The sequence below is a fragment of the Grus americana genome, chromosome 20, assembly GCF_028858705.1.
Source record: "Grus americana isolate bGruAme1 chromosome 20, bGruAme1.mat, whole genome shotgun sequence".
Lineage (NCBI taxonomy): Eukaryota > Metazoa > Chordata > Aves > Gruiformes > Gruidae > Grus > Grus americana.
The window spans coordinates 11,392,323-11,403,179 of NC_072871.1; the positions used below are offsets into that span (position 1 = coordinate 11,392,323).

At 54.5% G+C, this 10,857-nt stretch overlaps 1 protein-coding gene and 1 non-coding gene across 2 annotated transcripts; one reads left to right on the forward strand and one right to left on the reverse strand.

Moving 5' to 3' along the window:
- Positions 1 to 5,985: 5,985 nt before the first annotated feature.
- Positions 5,986 to 10,209, reverse strand: LOC129215575 (ly6/PLAUR domain-containing protein 1-like). Its single transcript, XM_054848974.1, has 4 exons — positions 10,034 to 10,209; positions 7,872 to 8,079; positions 6,504 to 6,644; positions 5,986 to 6,324 (listed from the first exon to the last, which is right to left on the reverse strand). The coding sequence occupies exons 2-4, from the start codon at positions 7,945 to 7,947 to the stop codon at positions 6,128 to 6,130; spliced, it is 414 nt and encodes a 137-aa protein (XP_054704949.1). The 5' UTR covers positions 7,948 to 8,079; positions 10,034 to 10,209; the 3' UTR covers positions 5,986 to 6,127.
- A 520-nt stretch (positions 10,210 to 10,729) lies between these two features.
- On the forward strand, positions 10,730 to 10,857 carry LOC129215693 (U6atac minor spliceosomal RNA). Its single transcript, XR_008580071.1, has one exon. It is a non-coding gene; the product is annotated as a U6atac minor spliceosomal RNA (small nuclear RNA).

The following is a 10,857-nucleotide window of genomic DNA, read 5'->3' on the forward strand; positions in this document are numbered from 1 at the left end:
CTGCCGTGTAGAACTGAAACTTGGCACGGTGCTTTCCCGGGAGCAAAGCGACGCCGCCGGGAAGAGGCAATGCCAGACTCTGCCCACCTTTTAGCTTGCCTTATTTTTCCTTATTCCGCACCAGGGTTTGGTTTTCTGTGTTTAACGAGCTCTGTAATTACCGTCAGAGATCAAGTCTGCTGCTCCGTGTGGGTAGCACTAATACAGGTCTAATGGAGACAATATAACCCAAGGGGAGGGACATGACACCGACATCCAGAAGACCTGGCTTTTGTCCCAAAAGAGTTACCCCCTGCGGGGACACATCCTCTTGTCCATCACCCTCCCCTCTCCTCCACGCTGCTGCCCACACCGCGGTCTCTCGCTCTGGGTGTTCATCCATCCCCTCCCCTCGGGATCAATACTCGCTGGCTAATGCCACCAGCAGTCAGGCGAGTCAATTTGTGTCCACATGCCTGGGGAGAGGCAGAGTACAGGATTAGGCCCACTGTGTCACCAGATAGCATTTTTATTCCCCATAGCTCTTAATTAGTAAGAATTTGGGGACTTGGGGGAAAAAAAAAAAATCACCTGGCACCATAGTGTCCTCCCTTTCCTCCCTTGTTTGCCATTATTTTCCTGCCACCCTGCCAACCACCTCTGCTGAAGGACTGATAAGAGCAAACTATGACAGAAATATCCATCCTTTGCAGCAGAACCTGTGAGGTCAGCGAGAGTGGCCCAAGGGCGTAAGATGCTAAAACAACAGAGTCAAAGGAAAAGGCTTAAGGGTGTGCTGCCAGGCTGGATAAACCAGACAACTGGGGAGGAGGGACACTCAAATCCACTGATGATCCATTAGCAGACTCCATAAGGAGATGTGAATCTAGCTTCTGAGCCAGAGAGCACACCTTTTGACTTATTAGCAGCCAAAACCTTATGTGCATTACTTAGAGATGTCCCAGGGGCACGTGTAAACCAACCAACGCCTTTCCCTACCAGAAGCCAGTTACACAAAAGGAAAGTCTGCCATAGCAGAACATCTCAAAATACATCTCCAGGGGTCCAGGATGCTCTGTGCTGGGGCTGTCAAGCATGGAGGGTACAGGGCCAGGATGCTGGGGCTGTGGGATGCACATGGTGCCCAGCATGGAGGACAAGCTGCTGCCGTGTGGCTTCATCCCGGCGGTTAGACACCGTGACACGGCCACGGTGCCGCCAGCTCCCCGCTGACCAGGGCGAGATGCCAGTTGGGTACCGCGGGGCAGGTCCTCCCCGCACCGCTGCCTTTGCTCGCCTGCCAATGGATCAATTGTTCTCAGAGATCTCTGGGCTGTATGTAGGTCAGGCACATCGCTGCTCCAGCACCGCCATGAGGTTATTAAAATGAACAAGGATCCCCCCTTCTCCCTCCATTCAACCCTCCCCCCCGATGCCCAGCCGTTGGCAGAGGACAGCTTTGGCTCTTGTCCTAGAGAAGAAGAGCATTTCTTTGAGGCTTTGGGCTCATTTGAGCAAAGCCAGCGTGTTTGCAGCTCCTGGAGCAGTACGGACGCTGTGCCCTGTACACCCCCCTGAGCAATGAGCTCCCTGTTTGTCTGTGCACGAGGAGAGCTCTGCGCTGGGAGGGGAGTGGGCAACATGACCCAGTTCATGGTTTTTCTGTCAATACGGCTGTCACTGCTCCCTCTCGGCTGTGTGAAATGGATGGGCTGAGCCAGCTCCCAGAGAAGGGGGATGTCTCTGCCGGGGTGCACTGCAGCATCCCCCGGGGCAGGCTGGGGAGCCCCAGGGGAGGAGGGGGCTGGATGTCCCACGTGTGGTTGCTCCCCTGATTGTCTCTCCATGGGAGGGGAGCAGATAACAGACATCCTAACCCTCAACCTTGGGAGCCTCTGGCTTTGGCCACCCAGCTTTGATCCCCCCCAGAAGCCTTTATCACTCAAGGAGGAAACCCAAATCCTCTGGGAACTCGGGTTCCTCCTGGGCTCACTAGCTGGAGGGAGGGGAAGGCATGGTAAAAAAGAGAGAGCAAGCAGAGAAGAAACTTTCGCAAATAAAAAGTATTCAGTAGTTTAGAGCAAACTTTGCACTAGCTGAAGATTTGACCTTGTGTTCTCTCCTAGGAACAAACAAGAGAAGAATGAGGATCATATTATTTTGCCTGAAATTTGGAGTGGATCAAGCCCCTGCTGTTCCGAGCTCCTGCAATGCATGGCTATAAACAACATGCATTTCCGGAGAATGAATTAAACAGCGAGCCTGAGTGCTGACTGTATTTTAAGAGATGTTTATTTGTCCTCACTGCCTCTCTATAAAGAGTTGCACAAGGACTTACTAAATTTTAACCCCACATTGTTCCTGGGTAAACACTGCCCTTCATCCAACGCGACGAGTGCTCGCAGCCGAGATAAGCACACGTTAGCCCGCGCTGTCGGGAGCGCTCAGCCTCTCAGCAGTGCTCCCAAGGCAGCCCTGGGCATCAGCGCTGCACGCAGAGCCTGCAGACCCCAGGGCAGCCCGCTCCTTCCCCACTGCCTGCAGACCTCTAACAGCTTTCAGCATCTTTCTGCCAAAAAATTGTTTGCAAGAACATGGGGATGACCTTGGCCTGCAGAAGTGTAGCTGAGCCAGTAACGTACATCGCGGCTCCTGTCCTCCTTATTTTACGTTATGGAAAGGGAAAGCGTGAGAAAACATGAACGCTGGCCAAAGAGCCGTGCTGTGACTCCCCAGCAAGTCAAGTCCCAGGGACAGCCTTGTTCCGAGGTCCTCCTACCTCAGCTCCCACCACCACATGGAGCAAGTGCTGCGGAGGGTGCGTGTGCCGTGGTCCATCCCTCGCCGTGGTCCATCCCTCGCCGTGGTCCATCCCTCGCCGTGGTCCGTCCCTCACCGTGGTCCGTCCCTCACCGTGGTCCATCCCTCGCCTGCCCTTCCTGCAGGCAGCAATGGAGAGTGAAGTGTTGAGAGCTTCCTCCTCCCAAATTTGCACTCCTTCACAGCCAGGATCACTGGTGAACACACAAAAAAGGCTAAGGGGAATTAATACCACCGCATACTTTCTGTCTTCTTTGCTTTCCAGAGTCTGTACAGCCTGCGATTTTGGACCATCCGCTGGCAGCCGGCGGGGTGGGGAGTTAGGTCTGCACAGCCGTTGGCATTCGAGCAAGAGCAGCCTGGAGTGCCGTAGTTGGGGGTGGGGGAGATGGTTTTGCTCTTCATGAGGGAAAGGCTGAGCAACCAGCACGAAAAGCAAAGCTGGGCCAGCTCTCCCTGCCTTACCAGGAGCCCCCGAGAAGTCTCCCTCTCCCTGCTTTTGGGGTGCTTTGGGGTGTTTCTCCCACTTTGGTGAGACACAGCCACAGGATGTAAGATGCTGAATGTGGTTCTCCAAAAAGAAGAAGGATCTGTGCCTTGTAGAAACATTTCTGAACTCATGTTTGTTCCCTCTCCTGGGTCTGGGCAGAATGTCAAAGCCTGCTCTGAGTTGGAAATATTTTAAGACTAGCACTCACTGGAGACTGAAACAATGGCAATTCTTCAGCTACTGAGGCTTTTATAAAAGGGCTTTTGACATAGAGGCTGCTTAGGGTTGGGGGTTTTTTTTGTAGTTGGTTTTTCTCCCGGAAAGTATTGTGCTAGTGTCCGTATGTGTGTTTGTGCGCACACTTTTGCGCGTGCAAAATAATCTCTTGGCTTTCAGCTGGGCCGTTCGTGTGAATGCCCACGAGGATGCCCGCAGCCCTGCTAAAACGCAGCCAGCTCCGGCGAGGAGGGAGGACGCGCCGCTCACACGGGATGCCACGCAGCGAGGCAGGAAGAAGACATTTTAGAGTAAATGTCAGCTTTTGCGTTTCTGGGTTTGGGGCTTTTTTTAAACACGTGGGTGGGACTTTTAATGCCCAGATGAAGCTGAGACAGTTTCAGTCTCCAGGGCTTATCCAGAAGATTCACACAAACGCTATGGAAAGTGTCTCTTTGCTTAGGAGGATGAAATTTGACACTGCCGAGATTTTAACCCGGTATTCCAGCAAGGAGCCTCAGTGGTTAGCGTGTCATATCTGATAAAGGCTAATCAGCCCTCCTTCAGGCACCGTTCAATTCTTATTTTCATCTGCCTCCCATGCATATTGCCTTATCTATGATATGTACTCACATACAGGCAAACCAGCGCAAACTCTGCTCAGCCCAGCTCTGGTCTTCCCTTGATACAAGACCAACAGGCAAGGAAACGGGTGAAGAAGTACACGATGGACCCCACGACCAGAGCCTCTGCAAACAGCCCAGGCAGCTCCCAATAAGACCTTCAGCATTGCCTGGAAAACAGCAGTGCCCACCACCAGTCTGCACCGGTGCGGGGATGGGATCCCAACGGGGAGCGGGTTTCCTGCACAGCCCCGCTGTCGGCTGCCTGCCCCGAGCCCGGCATCCCCTGGCCCCGGTGCCTGCCCCGCTTCTGCTGTCCAACCAAGCCTCCTCTCCCTGCTAAGGTGGCTGAAGCCTCCTCAACAATTATCCCAGTCGCTGTTTGTTCAGGCGATGTGGATTTAGCTCTCCAGCCTCATGTGTAGTGTGTGTATAGGGAAAGATAGATTGCCGCTACTTTCCAGTATAAATCACATTCCTTACAACACTCCAAAGTAGCATTTTCAACCTCAGGGTGCTAATAGGATCCAGCAGGAGAAAGAAATGTCAGCTAAGTAGCAGGCGCTGTTTGGAGAGTGCAATGGAGCTGATCCACAGCCCCGGGGCAAAAAGAGCAATCCCAGGGCAAAGGTTAAAGAGTTCAGGAGCACTTCAGCCTACTTAATTGCAACAGGCCTCTTACACAGCGCAAGATGGATGACTCAGCCGGGCAAGGGGGGCAGAGAGGGGCCAGGAGCATCACCAGCTGGGGCGGCTGGGGACCCAGGCGGAGGGGACAGCGATGGAGGGGACCACGGCACCTCCTCACCTCTCGCTTCTCCCCAAGATGCTGCTGGATGGCAAGGTGGCCCACGCCACACCAGGACCCCCCGCCACCAGCTCTGTCCCCTCCCCTGGGAGCCCGTCCCTAGCCTCAGCCGATAAATGGGAATTTATAGCAGATCGGGCCGATGCCGTGGAGGTTTTGTTGCAAGAGCTCAGCACAGGACTCATCCAGGCAGATAAATAACCGGTAGCGAGAATAACTCCAGCTGCCAAGGAAATGTTCCTTGCTCCCCTGAAAATCATAAGGAACGCTTTAAGGGGAAAGAGGGGGAACTGGTTAGTGTTGCCGTTCTTGTCATTTTCACAGGATTTGTTTTCTGATTTCCTTTTATTTTTAATCTTCAGAATCTGAAAATGTTTTTTATCAGCCCCAAGGTGCTTCAGATAATATTTTTAGTAAAGTTTTGACTTGTTTTCTGACACGCAGCTGATAAATGTCATCAAAAGCTGATGTTTTGCATGGAAAAGGTCTTTTGAATTTTTTTTATCTAAAGGAAAAATTAGAATAAAAATATTTCATTCATTTCTCATCAGCAACGTTTATGCTGTTTCCCTGGTGATAAAAGCACAAGGCTGGATCTCGAGACATATGCACTTAATTCACAGCTCCACCGCAAACCCCCGCGATGACCTTGAAAAGCCACTTAGGCTCCGATCCGTATGGGATGAGATTTTTCTGTTAAAGCTCCTGTTTGGCCTCTTCGGTTGGGATAACGCCTGGAAAAAACCCGTTCATTCCACGCAGGGACCCCGTTCCCCACCCCTTCGCCCACCCATCCCTCGGGACCCCGCTGCAGGTGCTGTCCTGCGTGGCTGCTCCATCCCCGCAGCCCGAATCCCACCCGGGCGGGCCGGGGCGGCGGAGCGAGGGCCGAGGATGCCCTCTCGTGGGAAGAGCCGGGCAGAGCCCCCACGGGCGGCCGTGGGTACCCCTGGCCCTGTGCTCCCCCTGCCCCCAAACCCCCCGAGCCCGGAGAAACGTCCCCCATCCTCCCGGGGATGCAGCCGTGCCGCCGGGGCATCACCGAAACCTTTCGAGGGCAAAGCATTCGGCACTTTTTATTGAGGAGAGGGGAGAGGGGGGGCTTCCCCCGCACCTTTAAGAGCAGGGACAGGGACATCCCCGCTCCTGCCCCGCTCCCGAGGGTCCCACGGCCGCCCCAGCCCCGGGGGTTCAGGAGAGGAGCAGGGCAGCAAGGACGCAGGGCAGCAGGAGGCAGGCACCAGCGAGGCCGGGGGGCGGCCGGGGGGCTCTGGGGGAGCCGTTGCAGAGATCTGTGTCGCAGCAGTGGATGCGGACCCCCGGCAGCTCCTGCTGCTGGCAGTGACGGGAGGTGGCACAGCCGCTGGTCAGCAGGATGCCCAGGACCACTGCAAAGAAAGCACAGCGTGGGATGTCAGGGACGGGGGGGGTCACATCCAGGGTGGGGGTGACACCCTGCCACCTCGCACCAGGGCCAGGCCCCGTTTGAAGGCTGCAAGGTTTGCTTTGGGATGTGAGCATCGCCGGCTCGCTCGGGCACCCCCTGCGACTGCAGCCCCAGACTCACCGCTCTCTGTCTTAATGCAGAACCGGTGTTTGAAGCCCTGGTGGGAGTGGGAGCAGGTGATCACCTCTGGGTTAGAGCACCCCATGTCCACGTTTTTTGTGCCAACGATGATGTTGCAGCCATAACACTGGAGTCCGGATGCTAAACAAGAACCGTATGAAACACAACTGGATTTTTTTCAGGGGGAAATACTTCAACTCCTTCCTAGCTGCTCTCTAACGACGGCTTTGCAGCGCGCTCTGCCTTGCCAAGTCAAATTAAGCACCGGGCCAGGGCCCGAAGCTGTCTGCCACTTGTTTACCCAGTGGGCCCAAAAAATATAAAAGCAACTCCCGCTAGAGGTCAGTGCGAAATCAGAGATTAGTCAGAGATTTGAGCTGGGATAAATAGTGGGAACAAGGGAGCTTTGAAGCACGGTTCGTAAAGAGTAGGTGAAACCATCTAACCACAGACATCACCAAAGCCAGGGCTCGGCCACTCTCCGAAACAGCTTTTGCCTGTTTCACCAAATTCCTCCAGTTTCAGCAGTGCCTGTATTGGAGGCATTCACACTGGACGGATGGTTTCATCGGCGTGGTTTGATTTTCTCCCTGCATGTGGTCCTGCTTTTATCGCAGGGTCTATCAGGGAGGCAACACAACTCAGAAACAGAAGGGAAATCCTCGTTCAGAGCAACGGCGAGCCAACGTGCCTGTGACCCCAGGACAGCGGCGTTGGTGTGTGTCCCTAGAGCTTTGCACGCTGCGGCAGCTCAGTCCTTCCCTGCGGGGTCAGCGACTGTGTTCAAGAATTGCTTGCCCTAGACCAGAATGGGATTTAAGGCATTTCTCAGGTTTCTTTAAAAAAAAAAAGCCATCAAAGGATATTCGTTTACATCACCCACAGAGTCTAAGGCAAACGCAGTACCTGATCTCTGTGTCGATTAACGACAGCAACAGAAATCACGCTGCGCTTACCGTAGCCGTTACCTTTCCCTGTCTCTGAACACCGACCCAGACCCCTTCCCGAGCCCGGCCTCGCCTGCTCCTACGGGATTTTCAGGAGCTGGGCGAGCACCCTCGCACAGCCGGGCATGGCGAGGGGAGCCCCTGCCCCAGCAGCACCAGGGAAGGGGAGCCCAGGGGATCCCTGCTCCTGGCCCACGCTCCTTGCCCACACACCATCGTTTTGTACAAAACGCGATAACGTTAGCTCCTTGCAAACCCCACCAACGCACGGCAACACGCAGCTACATCGCTTGGGGTGGGAATGGTCCAAATTCATCCTGAGGATAAATCACACCTTAACAGCCAGGGTTTGGGGAGGATGTGAACGACCATAACTCTGAAGCACGGGCACACTCCGCACCCCGGGAACAGCAGCACTTACCCTCTGGGAGGACGAACACCACGGTCATCAGCGAGAGGATCCCATGGGCACCTCCAGGCATGTGTCCTGAGAGCATGGGGGTCAGCTCCCAGAGCCTGCCCGTGGCTCGGAGGATGAACACCGGTGTCTGGGGAGCAGGCAGAGACGTCCTCTCCTCCCGGCTCCTTCCCCCCGCCGTGCACGCCGCTTGATTTTCACCTGCAAAACCCTCCACCAGAATAAAGGGAGATGCTGTCGGTGCAGCAGAGATCTGGCTGCTCCCCACTTCTCCGGCCAGCCCCGTGGCGCCCAGTCTCGTTATGTCGATGCTTAATTTCTCCCTTTTCCTCTTGAGAAATTCTCTGATTCTTTCAGTTCATGCACAGACGTGAGTGCGTATGTGCTACCCTCAGTTATTTCTGTCCTATTTCCTCTGTCCACGATCACTTCCCATTAATACTACCGTGCAGCAGCTCTTGGAGAGAAATTCTCCCTAATCAAGATTTAGTTTTAAATCCACTTCGAAATCCTCTAATTCAGTTGGATTAGGCAGAAGGGGTTTGGGGAGACGTGTGGTTTTACTTTTTTTTTTTTTTCCTCCTCTTTTTCCTCTCTGAGCTGCCTCGTCTTCACGAACAGACCCACCGGCTTTCTGTGACATATTGTGCTATTTAAAGAGGGCAGGAATAATTTTATTAAAGAGAAGCAGTCAACTAATTTTAAATCCAAGGCGTGAGATTCTCTAACAAAGTACAGCCCTGGGGATGGCCGTGGGGTTAAAGGGAAAACCTGAAGGAGACAGAAGCGGGTTTGAATGTAATGTATGCATTTGCATACAAGAAAATAGTTGCCTTAATAAAGCAGCGAGAGGCCAAACGGGGCCACCCCGGGCTTGCATCGGCTCTGGAGGGAGGGAGCCCGGCTGGGGCTGCTCAGGGATTGGGAAGGGGCCAGGGGCACAGCGGAGGAAAGCACCGAGCCATAATGACTCTGATCCTGCGGGGCCAGGGTCGGACCCACCGCCACCGGGGCCATCACGGACGTCACCGGCTGCAGGATCAGGCCCCCAGACCTGCGTTGGCTCCTCCACCGCTGTCCCCACAAGCAAAGCCCCAGCTCTCAGTGGAGCTAATGGGACTTATAGAGCTAATGCTTACTAATAAGAGAGCGCGACCGAATGCATGGGATTAAAAAATTAAAATGACAAAATAAGCTGCTTATGTAGCCCATCCAGCAACTGCCTGCTGGCAGCACCTGAAATCCCCCACCCTGGGCACTGGGCAGACCACGGGCACCTCCTCTGCCGGACACAGCTCCCGGCCAGGCAGAGGCTTGGGCTTAAACTCCACACAGCATCTTCGTTAGCAAGCGTGCTTGTTAATATTTCACTGGGAGGCAGCACAAACTTGTCCAAGTGCAGGCATCTGCAGCTCAGGAGGGGCAATTAGCACCTGGGAGAAGTGCCTAAGTAATGCAACTCATTTATTCAAATCACTTAAACCACCCACGGTGTCTCGCTTGCCTCAAAACAATGTGATTATAACAAACGTCTAACACAGCAAAGCCTGAAAGCCTCAGGGAGAAGGGATAAAATGCAGGAAATGGGATTGATTTAAACGCATGCATAAATCAGAGCATTCAATAAGGAGGGAAAACCAACTTTTAATCCCTTAATAAACTCATCGGCATCTGGAAGGGGCGGCCAGGGGCAGCCCGGGCTCTGCTGCAGCGATGCAGCAGCTCTGCACAGCTGGTGGGCCCGGGGCCACGCACACCTCTGGGCACAGCACCCGGCTCCGTGGCCGCATCCAGCAAAGCGGCTCCTTTGCGAGCGGCACGCGGCACCGGCTGGTCCTTCCCGCAGGGAACCGAGTGGGAAGCGCTGGGAGAGTCGGTGCGGCCAATGGTCAGCACAGTGCACGAAACCCAGCGCCGGTGGGACCGGCAGCAGGATGCTGGGGTGGGTAACCCCAGTGGGAACATCACCCCGGCCCCAAACCAGCTCCCGGGGCCGGTTTGAGGTGCTGCTGGGTGCTGGTTCAGCCAGACGTTTGTTTTGGGTTTAGTCCCTCGGGATGCAGAAGGCAAAGACCTTTAGAACAGGGAAAAAAAACCCAAAACGCCCAAAACAACCAACTTCTTCGACTGCTTCCACATCTGGAACCAGCGTACGTGTCTTTTACCTTGTCATCAGCTCTGGTGCATCTCAGAGATTTATCGGCCCGGGGGCACCGGGACCGCGGTATCAAGCAGCCTTCCTCCCCGACTGAGAAAAATTTGATTAGCAAATCCCGCGGTACACTCGTGTTCCCACTTAAACCTTCAGGATAGCCAGAAAGACGGCTAAACCCTGCGCGGATTAGACGGGTTCGCCCGCAAATCCTGCTTTAGAGCTCATCCCCAGGGCAGGCAGAGCTCAGCGCACGGCGCCCCCCCCCCGCCCCCCCGCCCGAGGCGGGACTCGAACCCCCGTCCTCCGGCCCTCCTGCCGCCATTAGCGAGGCAGAAGCAGCAATTCCCGCCCCCGGTAAACACGCCCGCTGATTGGCAGCGCGTCCGTTCGTCAGGGCGGGGTGCGCAGTGGGCGGGGTTTTGACGTCAACGGCAGGGGGCGGTCGACGAGGAGCCGGCTGCTGCGCTCTGATTGGTTGGAGGTGATGAATATATTAACAAGGGGCGAAAAGAGCTCGTCTGTGCTATTTTTAACGGGGTTTTCAGGTCCTTTTTAGTTCTGCGGGGAGTTAGAGTGAAAAAATCTTGTGGGTCTTAGAAGGAGATGTCAAATAGAACAGAAAGAAAACGCGAAGTTTTACTCACCCTGTCTCTGATAGAAGCAGCTTGACAGAGGTTTAAATAGCAGCGGCCGCAGGTGCATTTTTGTGTTGTATGAAAGGAGAGAAGGTTAGCACTCCCCTTGATAAGGATGGAAGAGGCCCTCGTGGCCTATACAACACGCATACGGTTAAGGCACTGCCACCTACTTCGTGGCATCTAACCATGTTTTTTT